The sequence below is a fragment of the Anticarsia gemmatalis genome, chromosome 27, assembly GCF_050436995.1.
Source record: "Anticarsia gemmatalis isolate Benzon Research Colony breed Stoneville strain chromosome 27, ilAntGemm2 primary, whole genome shotgun sequence".
In the NCBI taxonomy this organism is placed as follows: Eukaryota; Metazoa; Arthropoda; class Insecta; order Lepidoptera; family Erebidae; genus Anticarsia; species Anticarsia gemmatalis.
This window is the reverse complement of record NC_134771.1, coordinates 2296648-2313347: the sequence shown is the minus strand read 5'-3', so window position 1 is coordinate 2313347 and position 16700 is coordinate 2296648. Positions and strand designations below refer to the sequence as shown.

General features: G+C 36.1%; 1 protein-coding gene across 21 annotated transcripts in view; it reads left to right on the top strand.

Moving 5' to 3' along the window:
* tou (bromodomain adjacent to zinc finger domain 2B toutatis) overlaps positions 1–16700 on the top strand; it is a 120145-nt gene that overhangs the window by 49334 nt on the left and 54111 nt on the right. For all 21 annotated transcript variants that reach the window (XM_076132285.1, XM_076132288.1, XM_076132293.1 and 18 more), the window contains exons 3-5: positions 5940–6025; positions 15562–15726; positions 16192–16369. In XM_076132285.1, coding sequence (XP_075988400.1) covers positions 5947–6025; positions 15562–15726; positions 16192–16369 — 422 coding nt within the window. In that variant the 5' untranslated portion in view covers positions 5940–5946. The remainder of the gene's footprint in view (positions 1–5939; positions 6026–15561; positions 15727–16191; positions 16370–16700) is intronic.

Sequence of the window (16700 nt, the reverse complement as noted above, 5' to 3'; positions counted from 1 at the left end):
TGCTAAAAAGATATACCCAATAAAAAAAATGCCCTATAAATTAATCAATTCAAAATGGATAAAATAACGTTGATCAAAAATAAAAATATTTATTTTTAAAAAAATATTTTCTTTGACATACCTGTATAACTAGGTACATAGATTATATTATGTCATAGTTATACCCGAATATATTTTATAAATATTTAGGCAGAGCTATATTAAATACACCCATATTTTGCCGTTAATAATGTTAATCTTATATTATAGGTACTAGGTATTTAGTAAAAAGCGACATACCTAGCAGTGGCGAAGGGTCATTTTTTACAAAAGGTAAGCCGGAGCTATAAGTCATTGTCTAGGTATAGTACCTACATATTATGTACATCGTAAGAATGCCGACGTAAAAGTAGCGTATTACTGCATAATAACAATATGAGAGTATTATCTACATTCGACTACAGTATCTTATTTCTCTCTACAGACTAATAATGCATAGGTACTTACCATGCTACCTAATCGTGCTTGTTTTGTATTAAGTTACTATATCTTCAGTAGTAACACGTAGGTAACACAACAGCACATATTTAAGATAACCTATATCGAACGATTGATGATTGTCTCGCACTGGTTGTTTAATAACTTAATAAACAAGCAATTTAGAATGTATTCATCAACAATAAAATATCAAACACATTATGGATAAACGCAGAACACTTTTATTGTAATGAGTTTAACCTATAAATCTGACAAAATGAAAATTTACTCTAATAGAAACATGCAAAACAATTACTGTTTAATATACTAATACATTCACAATTATGCACAAACACAATTATCAAGGAATAATGTAGTAATAAACACAAATATTCTAATTTGTTATAGAGTGCGCGAAAAAACAGTAAACAAACATAACCTAATGTCAAACTGGTGAACAATGTTCGGCTCATACTTATGCAGGATGCTTAGCTTATATTTCGCCATCTCGCTCTTGCACGCGGCTCGCGCCGCGACAGAAACATGCGTAAGATCATGCGTCCGCCGCGGCGCGGCGGCGCGAGCGCTGTAGCGCGAGGCAACCCGCTCTTCCTCCGGCTTGCTCGCCACTATGCAGCGCGGTGTAAAGCGCGATCCAAAAGGTCGTAAGCGACATCGCCGCCATAGTTTTTATTGTACGCGATTCCCGATCAGCGCCTACGGTTTATTTCATTATTATTACTTCACGTTGCGTTTTTAGCGGAGCGTAATTTTTAAAGGGTAGGCGTTTTCGTACTGTTCCGATTAGATTATTGATTCTAGTTAAAGATTTCGCTTTAAATATTGTTGATTATTAATTAATTGTGTATTATTAGGCAAAAGTAAACAATTAATTTAACACTAATATTAAGTCTGTCCAGAAAGGGAAGCCGGTAGGAATCGAGTTGTATGGAGCCTTCGCCACTGATACCTAGCTATTTTGCAAAAGTTCTCAAAGCATAACAATTTCAAATTGCTTAAGAAAATCGTCTTACGCAAAATCAGCTGTTTTTTACTATAATTCATTCATTGCACCCCAAGGTTACCATACAAGGATAATGCAGTAAGGAAGACCTCCCCTGATTCATGCCACCCTCGCAGCTGATAGGGGGTAGGGGGTGGAACTCCCCGTATTTTGGTACCACCTACTCGCATAGTATAAATATATAAGCAGGTTTTGTTGACCTAGGTCATGTACTTGCGTCATCTTTTAATATATTTCGTTCGTGTATTATAATGAGTGGTGTCAGGTCATTGATGCGATCATTGCACTGTTTTGTAAGTAAATTATGTGATCATTGAGGTAAGTGACCTTTGACGGGGACTGGACATAGATGGGCCATTAATTGCTCTTTCCACAATCAAATAATATACACAAATCAATATGTATAAAAAGTTTTCGTTACTGAGTTGACTGACCGATGGACAACGCACAGCCGAAACTACTGAGCGTAGAGAGCTGAAAATTTGTATGAAGATTCCTTAGGAAGTTGTAGAAGAGCACACTAAGAGAGGATTTTTGTTAATTCTCTCCCCAAAAAGGGAGGAAATTCCACGCCGGCAAAAGCTGCGGGCGGAAAGCCAGTAGCATATATTTATAAAGGGTATAAGGGCTATCTAGTGAGAGATGATAGATGATAGTAGTCAAAAAATTTGGATTTCTACAAAATAAATTATGTTTGCCTAATGACAACTTTAGTTATAGGGCTATTTTTGTAAGAATATTATTGTACCTATAAATCTTTATTATTGTCATTTGCAACGTGCGTATTAGTACTTTAGATTTCACGTTATGAAATGCTTTCACTACTTTCTACATAGGCTGATACAAAAGGTTTATCCCATCGGCGAAAATTTGCGATGATAATAAAATTTCTTTATCTATTTTAATTAATTTATTACCGTAATTTATATCGACATATCCATATCAAAAACTGGATCGATATTCGATTGAATATTTCTGATAATTATTCTTAGATATATCCAAATGGCTGACACCTGTAAGAAAGGTGGAAAGCAGGTGATGTGTAATTATAATAAATAATTAACATTTTAGCCTTCGGGCTGTTGAAAATTGATTGCTAAAATTGATGAGATCTTTTCTATATCTTATTAATAAAGATAGACCGCGACGACAACTGCCTCTGTGTTCTAGTGTATACGGCTGCTGGACACGTGGCCTAGGGTTCGATTGCCGGGTCGGGTAAAGTAGTTAGGCAAAGTACTATTACAATATTTGTATACTCTCAATAGTAGCCCGGAGTTTGGTAACGTGCCCGGTAAATGGCAATCGTCTCGCTCCCTATTACATGGGATTAACATTGTTAACGGCGTCTGTGTGTTTCACACATCTCTGCCTAAACCTACGACTATAACAGGCGTGATATTGTGTATGTTACACCAGCTGACCCGCGCAACTTCGCTTGCGTTACCTAAGAGAATGGGTCAAATATTTCCCGTTTTTCTAAAATTTTTCGTTGCTATAGCCTATAGCCTTCCTCAATAAATGGGCTATCTAACACTGAAAGAATTTTTCAAATCGAACCAGTAGTTCCTGAGAATAGCGCGTTCAAACAAACAAACAAACTCTTCAGCTTTATAATATTACTAGCTGACCCGCGCAACTTCGCTTGCGTCACATAAGAGAGAACGGGTCAAAATTTTCCCCGTTTTTGTAACATTTTTTACTGGTATTCTGCTCCTATTGGTCGTAGCGTGATGATATATAGCCTATAGCCTTCCTCGATATATAGGCTATCTAACACTGAAAGAATTTTTCAAATCGTACCAGTAGTTCCTGAGATTAGCGCGTTCAAACAAACAAACAAACAATCAAACAAACTCTTCAGCTTTATAATATTAGTATAGATATAGTATAGATTTTATTAATGGCGAAATGTGAGCGTATTCTATACACCTACACTTTCAGATATAACATGCGTGATGTTAGTGGCAGTACTTTTTGGTTATATTTAACACAAAGATTTTTGGCGCGTGCTATACTCCTATAGTAACTACTAATACTATGTATGTTTGTTTTACAGTAAAAACTTAACTCAAAGTACTCATTACTATCGAACCCGAGACCATAGACCATTGTTTAACGTTTCACAGTCGATAAATTATCAGATTAACATCACCATACCATATACATACGTATTAGAATAGGAATAGCGTTAAATTGCATGTGTACTATGATAACTGTGCGAATAGCTGTAATTATATGGATGTACATACATATAAATTTAGTACTTTACTAGATTTTGCCTGCGATTTCGTCCGCATGATTTGGGATAGAATTTCCATACAAATATTCAACTCCTCATCTAACCTTTTCTATCCCTTCTACGCGATAAAAAGTAGCCCATGTTATTTCTCAAGGCTCAAATCAGTTTAGTAAAGTAGACGTGAAAGCGTAACAGACAGATAGACAGTTAGATAGAGTTACTTTTTCATTTATAATATTAGTAGGGATTTAAATCGGCGTTTAAGATTAGTTAATATTTAATTGAGACTCATATAGACAATAAAAAACTAGGTACTATTTGGTTCACCGATAGTATGAGACACAGAAATAGGTCAAATGACTCACAGTACTGATAGTAGACTAAAGTCAATTAATGAAATGTATACGATATTTCATTCATGAACAAATTATTTTATCAATGAACTAGGTAGGTAGGTATTTTAAATAAACTACCTACTGTTCAATATTGAAATGAAGTTTTATTTTTTTCAGTAAGGTTTTTATTGTTGACACACTAATTTATTTAGGTGTAGATTTTGTCATGATTAACGCAAATTGCTAGGTTTTCTTTCTTTAATTGAAAATACTAATATCATAGTTTAGGACAAATATTGAGAGGAAACTTTGTCAGTATAAAACAGCGGGAGGGAATATTTAAACAGTTGTCTTGAATTACAGAAAAGTCACCAATCTGCAATGGGCCAGGGCGGAAGAACCAATGCCTAACCCCTCTCATTTCAAGAGGAGATATTCCCTCTTTTATCTTCAGCATTGGAACAGTAATGGGTTAAAAATTATATCTGTCTATTCCGCTCACTTCTATGCATTGTTGAGTCTAGGTCTCCTCAATACGCCAAACAAGGTTTTAAAACATGACTGATTTTTTTGTAAAATGTACAAAAAAATCAGTCATGTTTTAAAACCTTTTTTTGGTGTTTTTACAACATTTTATGCTTATCCCCATGAGAAAAAGCATGCTATATATTTACAATAGTTCAATATACTCCCGTGGGAAAATGGAGTTTCATTAAAAAAAACCTCGTCCCATTCACATTGGGGTGCGTGTCTCACCCCATCGAGCGCCACCCCCGCGCGGGGGAGGGTGCTTGATGTAATTCATGGAAATATACTCTAATTACAGTGGTTGGATATTAATATATATTATGTAGTGTTTAAATTATTGGTCGTCGAATTTTTTACAAAAAAATTTCAGAAAAAACGTATTTTTTCTTATCTTTATATTTTTTTTTTACTACTACGTGGTTTTTTAATAACTAAGTTAAATATTCACTATTTTAAAGCGGTTTCTCCCCATAAAAGTATTTTATTTCTATGTCTGCAAATTGGGCTCTTCCTGTCCAAAACCAGGGAGGGAGGTATACGGGTTCTCCCAAAAATGTATAAAAGTCTTTAGTTTTTAGACTTTTACGTTTTTCTAAATTGGGCTTTTTCTATCTAAAATCAGCTAGGGAGGTATGTTATAAAATCGGAGCTATTTTTAAACAGCACTCATAAACATATATTTAATAAATGCACCGCTCGGCCTTGACCTCATTACCTGCATAATGTATTCAAATAGATGATGTAGCGATAACTGGTTTTTAAGCTTTTGTGTACCTAAAAATGTGTATTGATATTTAAATTAAATGCATTATTTTGTAATGTCATGTAAATTTGGAGGTATAATTAAGCTAATTTTGTGAAATATATTAAAAAAACACTACGTAAAAAGTTAAACCAACTATTTTATCCGATAAGAGGGTGGATTTTTGAACTTCGCTACTATTTTGAAAAATGTGTAATTCAGCAGCTACCTGGTACGATACAGGTTGCGCCTAGTGGGGTTGTCGTAGTTATATAAGCATAATTTTGTAATACTGGACTGGTAATAAATGATTTTTATGTTTTTTTTTTTTTACCTAGCAATGTTCTCGCTAAATTGCATCAAAATTCATTTAGTAGGTTTTTGCGCGAAAGACTAACACACAAAACTCACACTCCCTCTCGTTTATGGCGCATGGAGACTGATTGGAGCCAGAGTGTATTTTTATTTGTATTCAAGTATACACATCTAGTACATTACGTGCAAAGTTCCTATCATGTGCAGGTCATATTTCCAACTGCCTATGTTGCAGATAGTATCTTGTCTTTATACCATTGAGATTTGATATTAAAGTGTTACATTGTGTCGTTTCAGGCGTGTTATGGACAAGGACGGGGAGGGCGGCGAGGGGGGCAAGGCGCCGCCCGACGGACTCCTGGACGCCGCGGGACTTTTCGGTGGTAAGTCACATCCCTCATGTAGTACAGAGACGATGTCGAAGGCAAATGATATAATACACTAATAATACAATAGAGCTTTAACTCAACATACAACTATAATCAGAATCGACGAATAACTTGTTAATTACTTCCTATTTATGGGTATAAAAAAACTAAATGCTTAAAATGGAATAGAAGAGATTATTTTGTTACTATTAAATATAAAAAAAATATGGCATGGTTACACAACTACAACTAGACTTAACATGGTGTTAAGTAGGTAGTAGTTGTGTCTATGTATTTTGAGCTATTACACTATTGTATTATTAGTACGATATGGTAGTCGTTGTCAAAGAATGTTCTATTTTCTTATGGTTAGTGATCTCAAAGTTATTCGAGTCGATGAAATCTTTGGCGTGGCTAAGCGACTTTTACCTATGTTATACTGTAATTAACTTAAACGTGTCCTTCGAAATAAGTAGAAACTGTTTAACAAAACTAAGCGGTCCGCTAGGAATCTGCCGTAAGCATTGTCTGCGCAGTTTTTAAATTTAACTGATCGTTTACCGACCAGTAATCGCTGCCGTCTATAGTCTTCCCTACAAGATCAATCGTGGAGATAAACATTATTTAAAATCGTGCTAGGTTCCGTATTCTAAATTACTTTCCGAAGTCACGCAGGTTAGAAAATTCGGGACCAATAATGTAGAACCGTCAATAAGCTTTCTTTCATTCAAAAGCCAGGATTGTTTTTTGAGAAATAATCTCTATAGAAAATCAATAACTAAACAAACATGCTATACTTATTAAACTTCCACATTTACGTATAATATCTAAATCCCCACATAACCCAACCGTCTAATTCTAGGCTGTCAGCCCGCCGTTCCCAGCTGAACACGCCCAGAATTTATTATCAAGGGTATTTCCATACTACTTATTGATCTGGGAATTCTAAATAATGCTAATAACTGCTAGTAAAGGCTCCCCTTACATGTGAATTGTTGATTATATTGAACAGTGTTTTAATTCACTTTTTTGGCGAGTGTTCAAATGTGGTCAACCTTTTATTCAATTTGTTCACACTTTTTTATAGATGTAGGCAAATCATGCCTACACCTATAAGAAAGTGTGATTTTATATATGATATAGTATAGCTCAAAATATTCAATGCTTGAATGAGAATATCCCTAAAAGTTAGAGTTGGATTTAAAAATATTTTTTAAATAAGTTGCCCGTGATGTAGGTAAGGAATACTGGTAAAACCTGCTTTCTTATAATGGTTGTGCTTCATTCCAAAATATTAAGCCACTCTGTATACCACAAACTAATGTCAAAATTGAACCGTCAAAACAATTAACAAAAAGCACAATCAAGCAAATTCGTAGATATCAATGGAATAATAACTAAAAACAGTGATGCATATTAAATAGGCATCAAGACAATTTTTGTTCATTTCCATAGTTAAGAAGTTCCAAACCATCATCTTTTCTTTCATCGCAGTCAAGCTCCCTAACTTAACCTAATAAGCAACTCGAAAACTGCAAACTATTCACCAAACTCTTTCACAAGACTAAGAAACGTTTAACTAAACCAAAACACACTTCAAATAGAGACCAGAAGATTTCTTCAAAACCCAGTTTTAAATATAAAACCTCATCACGCCTTGATAGCTGAAGAACTCTTCAAAGAGCAGTATGTGGTTAAACGACATAATGTTAGTAGCACTCCAGCTAGGGTTGTTGATGCTTCAGTCAGAAGCGTGTAAGAAGCGCCGTCAAGCTTGCCACGACCCTGAGTGTAGACCTTGCTATGGCTTTGATTCTGGACCTGTTAAAGCTGTACCTCGGTAAATGGAAATCAGAAAATTCTAAAAGGTTTTAGCATCAGCAGAATCTAAAATTGAAGACTTTCTCTGCGATATGTCCTCACTATGACTTTCTAGACCATTAAAATGCTGTACCTGCGTAAATTAAATACCTAGATACTGAAATAAGAACTGTGTGTATCTGAATAAAGTTAAAGAAGGTAATTATTTTGTATTATTTTATGATACGGAAGTATTGGCTAGTATGAACTTGATAATATTTAAGTTCAATGCAAAAGTAAAGCACACTGTGTCATTTTATAGAAATTTAAATTTTACATAGTACTCCTTAAGGGCGGTCCAGTATGATGAGATGTATGGACGTGAGTGAGGCAAAGGTAGTTTGTAAGGATCGTACCAAATGGCGTTCTTTGGTCTCTGCCTATCCCTTAAGGAGAAAAGGCGTGATATTATGCATGTATGTTATAAGTTCATACCTGCGCTAATTTCGCAGAAGCTATATTAGAACCCCTAAAAATCCTTTAAAACCGGGTAGTGATATTCTGGAAGTAATGATTTCGGTCACTTGCATAAATAAATGTAGCTTGGCTTTCGGTGAACAGGTCTACGAACATCAATTTCATACACTCGCGTGGTCTATTATAAAAAGTATCAATAAAATCAAAACTATACAATATGTAGCAAGCAATACTAACAAGTTGCAACACAGGAAGGAAACACTCAATAAAGGTAATTAATGAGAGCAATCTAATAAATGAAGCTCGTAAAATTATAGCTTGGAACAAGCTCGGAGCACCGCCTGTGTCCTGCTTGCAAGTTTGTTTTACACTTTAGTATGCATAACTTTAGATAGAGACATATACATATAGACGGACAAATATGCATACATAATGTATAAATATAAATAACTAGCTGACCCGCGCAACTTCGCTTGCGTCACTTAACTAATAATCATAATTTTCCCCGTTTTTGTAACATTTTTCACTGTTACTCTGCTCCTATTGGTCGTAGCGTGATGATATTATAGCCTATAACCTTCCTCAATAAATGGGACATCTAACACTGAAAGAATTTCAAATCGGACCAGTATTTTCTGAGATTAGCGCGTTCAAACAAACAAACTCTTCAGCTTTATAATATTAGTATAGATTAAGATTAGCTATAAGTTGTCCAAAATTGCACACCCGCTATGGATAAACTGTTGATTCTACACTAATTGTAACAGAGTATAATTTACCGACTTTAGAAAAGAAGAGGTATTATGTTCGAATGGTTTTTTATGTACGTTCATCGATTACTCCACCACCTGTGAAAGGCTTTAACAAAACATTATTATTTGAATAAATGCTATGTTATTATGCCAAATAGCTTAACTAATTAACCCCTGGTTTCTGAGGTACATTTAGCGGTAGTTAATCTAGTCGAAAGCGTTTGAACTCATATAAAAAACGCTTCTTCTTATCGTATGGTTAGTGGTCAACCTAGTGTCAAAGTTGTTCAAGCCCGAAGGCCTTTGACGTGGCTTAAAAAAACGCTATTGAATAGATAAACTACCGCTAAATGTACCTCAGAAACCGAGCGTAAGACGAACGTATTCTTGAAACTACAGGCTACTTTTTCATAAAACTATACTTGAGCGTACTCAAAGCTATTTTAAAATAAATAGTAACTAACCGAGTGGTATTAGCGTCGGCTATTTATTTGCGGAAGTTATAAACATGTCACTTAGTGCTTGAATCCTTATATTTATTATGTACTTGACTGATCTATGTACTGTCATAGAGATTATTGAGATTACCTCATAGTTACCGTCTTGCTTTGGTGATAAGGAATATGATAGAGTTTTGTAGTGGGTTCGACTTCTGGCCTTAAGGTAAACTCATTCGTTTATAAAATGCTTTAACTCATTAGTCTACAAAATATGTTATATTTTGTGACTAGTTAAGTGATGTAGGTACATAGTTTCCACGTTGACTTCGAAAAAAGTGATTTGCAAAATTCTAATCTACGACTAGGGGTCTCCGACATAGTGACCAGGTTTTCCACGAACACCATTGAATAAATAAAATAATAAAACAATATTTAAAACTATTCAGTGTTGTCAGATTAGTACGCACATTTCGCCAAGTACGTCTTAATTTCATAAATCTTCCTACTTCGATTATAAGTACGAATTGATGTAAGAAAAAGTGTAATAAATCACAATGGAGATTTTTTTACCCCGTTATTTATTTACGCACATAAAATCAAGCCTTACTCCCATAAGGATAAGAGACCATAGAACACATATTATTACGGTTAATGCTATTCCTAAAAAACGTATTTTCCTTCATATTCCCTAGAAATATCGCAGTCAACAGAATGATTAGCGCCGCCTTCCGGCCATCTCTGATTAATATGACATCGACGGAAGTGATCACGTGTTCTATTCCCGGCTGAGACCACACAAACAGTTCGTTTATTTAACCACGTATGGCACGGTTAAGTTAGATGGTTGATTGAAAGGTAGCGAGATTGTTGCGGTAACTATTACAAAATATTTTAATTTTTTTTTGGTACGCAAAAGACTATCTATCCTATAGTATTTGTAGCAGAAGATATTAGCTATATGTAAATTGAAAATGATGTACCCAAAGCAGATCGAAATCTGACTGCCTCCGTGGCGCAGTGGTTTAGGTCGCTACGCTTCCATTGCGTCGGGAGGTCATGGAATTGATTACGACACGGGACAATTATTTGTGGGATCCACAAATAATTGTTTCGGGTTTGGTTGTACTTTGTGTCCGTCGTTTGTATCTTTGTATAAGTCCCCGCGACGCGAGAACAATTCTTAGTGCGGGAGAAGTCTTTTTTAAGAAAAAATAGATTCATTATTTACGCAAAATACAATCATTGCAAGATATAGAGTGAATAAAACAGAATATTGTACTTTATTATTTTGTACTTGTAAAGAACAACTTACGTAAAGAGCATTTGCCATATGACACTAAGTCAAACCGTCTTAACAAGTGTGCGTGCTTAAAATGCTGTACCCTGATTGGTGAGTTGTTCTCCCGACAAAAGTGCAATTATCCACTTTAAATAATTATAATCATATAAATTAGTGTTTTTTGTTAAATATTGGTGTTAGTTCGGTCGTAAAAGTACTAATTTCCAATAACAATAATGTTTTTGATGGTTTTATTGTGGTATAGTTTTTCTGTCGACGAAAATAAGCCTGAAAATGATTCCAAACTTATGGACGGTAGTGTATGAAAGTGAATGAAACAGAATAATGTACTTTATTATTTTTTACTTGTAAAGAACAACTTACGTAAAGAGCATTTGCCATATGACACTAAGTCAAACCGTCTTAACAAGTGTGCGTGCTTAAAATGCTGTACCCTGATTGGTGAGTTGTTCTCCCGACGTGTAAGTACTAATAACTTTGTCTTTGTTGCACACTAACTGCGTGTATTGTCGTTAAACTGTTCAGAAGCGTGGGGTTAGGGCTGCCAGCTGAGACAATGTCTTTAATATTTTGTATGAGGAGGTGTATGGATTTGAATGAAACAAGGGAAGTTTGTAACGATCGTAGCAAGGGTTATTTGATGTCTGTCTATTTTTGTTTGTATGATAAAATGTATGGATGTGTATGAAGCGAGAAAAGTTTGTAACGATCGTAGCACGTGATGTTATTTGATACTAGGTAGAGTAGACCTGTAACCACACTAAAATAAAGTCTCTATTTCATAAACTGAAAGTGTAGTCTTTAGTAAATGCTGTCTCTGACTATATTTACCTAAAAAGCGTGCCTTTATGTATAGTATGTATGTTTTTTTAAGTCGTTACCATTGTGTCGAAGAGCGAGTAATGTTTAAAATTATACATTTCTATGATTTTGCAAAATCGGCTATCATTTTATTTTTTCCAAATCGCTAGTAAGCTAAGTCGAAATAGAGAGTAAGAGATTTCCACCTCCACGAGAGTGGTGGAAAATCGTAGAATTAATAATTATATATATATAGTTAAATTGTCTATTAGAAAAGCTTTTAAGAAATATGTTACGTGGGCGATAGACCTATGACCTTTCACTACACGTTGAGGTCTTTAGATCTATGTTTGGACCAGACTATTATTATAGATTTATTAAACAAGCGATATATGATAGTTAGATAGCTATGATACCTAAAGAAGAAAAGGGAAAAAACACTGAAAAGTGAATTTTTTGTACACACAAAATTGCCGATTTATTTATTTAGGTATAAGAATCATAAAGTACTGTGACATACAATAAAAATGAAGACATATGTAGCGAGCACTTTCACCAATAAAGTTTCTGATATTAATTTATTAAAGAATTATGTATTTATGGCACCTCAGATATCATGGCATAAAGACTTTATTTCTCCGAAACAACTAAACTAAAGCTCAACAAGTGTATTTTTAAAGACTCAAGAATCGAATGCCTACTCAATTAACAAAAAGAAATCGAACCCGGCACCTCACATATCTCAAAACATCGTTCAAAGTGACAGCCCTACAATAGCGTGATATTAAACCATATAAGCAAAGCGGAGTTCAGTGCCCGCACCCATCGGTAAAACAAACTAAACATGACAAACACATTCGACTCTATTCCTTACCCCATAAGGCTCAATTTCATTTGTGAGAAATGTACGTAAATGTTGTACTACCGCCAATTTTGTTATGCGATTGTTCTAACTCTTATTGCGTGGGAATAGAGTTTAATTTTGTTTGTTTTTACGGTACGGTAAGGGATTGGTGTAAGATTTTTAGTTTGTTGTTAAGGTGTACTGAGGATAGTGAGTAATCTATATTGTAGGTACCTTGATGTCAATTAACAAACTTGTGTCGTTTTGAAGTCAAAATGTTTAGTTTCGCAGAGTTGCTGAAAAACTGACCTGAAATTAACCATTGTGCTAGCGTATTAGTTTCTAATCATAAGCTAATGTCTACGAAGTCATAAAAACAGATAAAACAAAAATATTGCAGTGTCTGTTTGTTTGTCCGGCGTATACCTGGTCGTGCTCATCACACTAATATTTTTTCCGGGTGGGATTCGAACCCGCCACACGCGGCGCTACGGTTATTGCGGCGAGGTGAACACTTAAACCACTGCGCCAAACGTGCAGTTAAGATGGCTTAAGACTAAGGACTCTTTATCAAGTTGTCGGACTATAAGTATCACCTTGTGCAGGACGATAAATCACAGCATCTTCAAGCCATGAGTCAGACATCATTTTGTGAAATGTTCTAAATGTTAGGTTATTTTTAGATGGAATTATCTCCTGACTAGCTGACCCGCGCAACTTCGCTTGCGTCACGTAAGAGAGACATAATTTTCCCCGTTTTTGTAACATTTTGTACTGTTACTCTGCTCCTATTGGTCGTAGCGTAATGATATATAGCCTATAGCCTTCCTCGATAAATGGGCTAACATTGAAAGAATTTTTCAAATCGGACCAGTAGTTCCTGAGATTAGAGCGTTCAAGCAAACAAACTCTTCAGCTTTATAATATTAAGTATAGATAAGTATCACCTTATACAGGACGATAAATCACAGCATCTTCAAGCCATGAGTCAGACATCATTTTGTGAAATGTTCTAAATGTTAGGTTATTTTTAGATGGAATTATCTCTTGATTAATGTGTGAAGGTGGTGTGTCGATTAATATTGTCTGACTTGTAATTGATGGAATGTTTTGAGTGAGTTTTGGGGGTAAGACAGATGAATTTGTTTTCTACAGGTCTGAAATTGAAGGCTTTGTAAGTGTAAATCATTGATCAATCTCGTTTTTCAAAAATATATTTCGACCTCCATGGCGCAGTGGTAATGGTGGTCACCACGCCACGACCAGTGCGTTAAAAGTCGTGGGTTCGATTCCTACACGAAATAAATATTTATGCGACCCACAATATGTTGTTACGAGTCTGCTTGTACTTTGTGTCCGTTGTTTTTATTTTAGAAAAGCCCATGCAATATAAAAGTTATTCTTAGTGCGTTTGTTAAAATAACAAGGTATTAAAATTACTATATTTCTCTTAATTGCATAAACATTGTAGGTTATACCGTGCTAACTTGCAGGATATTCTATTACCGCGCCCAATTTAGTTCAAGGGCTTATATTAAAACTGGGTTCTCGTCGATAGAGATGGGGTTCAAACCCATGATCTTACATCACTAGTCCGACTCTTTAACCTGACCTCGCTGCTGAGATCTTGAGACCAAAAGTCAAGCAGCTACCTAGGTACTACTTTCCTGAAAAAGTTCAATATCCAATTGTCCGACTCGGGAATTGACCCTTGCACCCCGTTTTATATATCCACTCACAAACTTTACCCATCACTTATAATACTAGTCATAGACTAGTACCACTTTTATGCTTATTGTATAGTCTAACTAATAGTAGTTAGACTAAACAATAAGAATAAAAGTGGTTAAACTACGTTATCGTTATAGTAATAAGTATTTAAAAGAGCGCAGACGTGTAGTGCGAATGAACTGGTCGTGTTTAACCGCAATGGTGCATAACACGTGACAGTTAGTTGCCGTCTGTCATACTAACGACTCTAAGACTATTTGTGTATGTGTACGGCTAAAACATACTATATAGACAGGTACCTTTGTTAAATACTTAGCACCATAGTAGTGTATTCGAGATTCAAAAGTTATTTCCGATCCGAGATTTTCTGTTCAGAAATTTTCATCAATTGCCCGAAGTTAGAATGTTGTGGTGATAGATCTCCGTGCCTTGGAGAGCACATAAAGCTCTCAGTCCTGTGCCTGACCTCTTGCTGGTCGTGTCGGTTATCCGTCCCACCAGGCTATGAGAGTATATACGAGGGTGGGGTCAGGCCTCGAGTCCACCAACATGCTGGCTAAGTGCGGGTTGATGTACTATGTTCCCTTCACCGTTAGATCAAGTCATAATTATTTCTAATACACACAAAGTCATTGGTGCGTTGTATTGAGTTAAGCATAAAAGACACGTTTTTATGACAAATCAAGATATCTGAATAGCAAGGCGTTAATTCCTATGTCTACACTTTCGCAACTGGCGATAATCCTCTATTACAACACTACGATACTGGCAGTTAACTAATCGAGTCTGGTTTTAGTGCAGTCAGACATTGTTATAATGAGTTGTATGATTAATGAACACTGTCAGACGGTATTGCACATATCTAACTATAGTAGCTATGGACAAGAAAGTCTTGTTGTGTGATGATTTTGTGGCTAAATGGCTGATTTAATTTGAGAAAATGTTGTTGAAAGATAGTTAGAACTGTGAGGGTTGGGAAGGTTTATCAAAAATCACGTTGTATGATTTAATAAGGTGTGTAATGTGATGTAGGATTGTGACTGATGACTAGGAACAAAGAAGTGCCATAGCGAAAAATAAAGTTGAATAGTTACTGTCCCACTGATGGGCAAAGGTCTCTTCCTGGAATTAGGTTGGCATTATGCATTGAGTCCCGAGGTAAATAAGATGCCTAGGTTAATAGCACGCAATTATTCCTTGTAATAAAATAAGTTTATTTTACATTCTATCACCGTTCACTATCATCGTTTGTTAGCCAAAATCCGTTTGCTGGTGGACACAAATCTTTACAGAATTTGTCCGCCCTTTACAGACCCGGGTCCTGCTGAACTTTTTTGTCGGCGTATATACAAATATATAAACTTATTAATTAGACCTAGTTAGTAATATAATGTGTCTTTTTCCAGCATACTGGGGCCGCGATGGCGGTGCGGGCGGCGGCGGCGGCTCGGCGGCGGCGGCAGCGCAGGCGCAGGCGGCGCTGTTCGGCTTCGGCAGCCGCTACCCGCCCCCCACCACGCTCGGCGTTGCTGCCAACCAGGCTGCTTCGCTCGGCTTACATCCTGCAGCCAGTGAGTATCCTTACTCAGTATTAAACCAGCAAAAAATGTAAATGCATTGTTTTTGCTTCACATTTCGGACACCAGGAATGTATTTTCTCTTAAAGCAGATTCCGCAGAAGTTTGATGATAGCAGCCGCAGATGTCAACTGCCGCTCTAGGGGTCACTGCAATGAATTATCATTCCCACGACAGTTCCAGTCGTTGCTGGATTCAGTATCATACATTATGCTAACACTAACATCCTAAAATTATGCTACCTGCGCTTTTTACCAAAAATCGAACTCGTGGATATCCATTTTAGCAGGCCTTACGCCTATTTTAGTCTCAGGATTATTATTTATTTTTCAAAGATCAGGTGGCTTAAAGAATTATATGGACGCCTTTGACGCTTCTGCATTAATTATTCATAAATGACCTACAGGACCTCAAATGAAATTACTTGACGTTTGAATAATCAGCTTTTTCCTTCCCCAGGTGCAGCATGGTGGTCAATGGCGTCCCACCTAGCGGCGCAGGACTACCTGGCGCGTCTGCAGGCGTCAGGGCTGAACTTCCCTCCGCTGGCGGACCCGTACGCCGCGCTGTCTGCGCTCTCGGGCGCCGGGCTCAAGCAGCCGCCCAAACCGGGGAAACTGTCTTCTAGGAATGAGAGGTAAGATTGGCGAAAAGACTATGCCATAAGGAAACCTTGCACTTTCTAAATATCAAACTATTCGAGGCTTTGAAATTAGATATTTTCAAATTCAAGATATCCTTTATTTCGTAAACTTTGTTCAAAGTATTTGAAATATGATTTTGGTTATTGTTGCGAATTGTCTGTTGATGATGTTCATTGCATATGGATGATTTTTATGATAATTTGTAGTAACTCAGAGGGCTAATCTTTGAAGTAACTGACTAAAAATATCTTCTTGAATGTGAGCTACCGAGGTATTCTAATCGTGATTAACAAAGCCAACATTTTATCGTAGTGTATCAAGAAG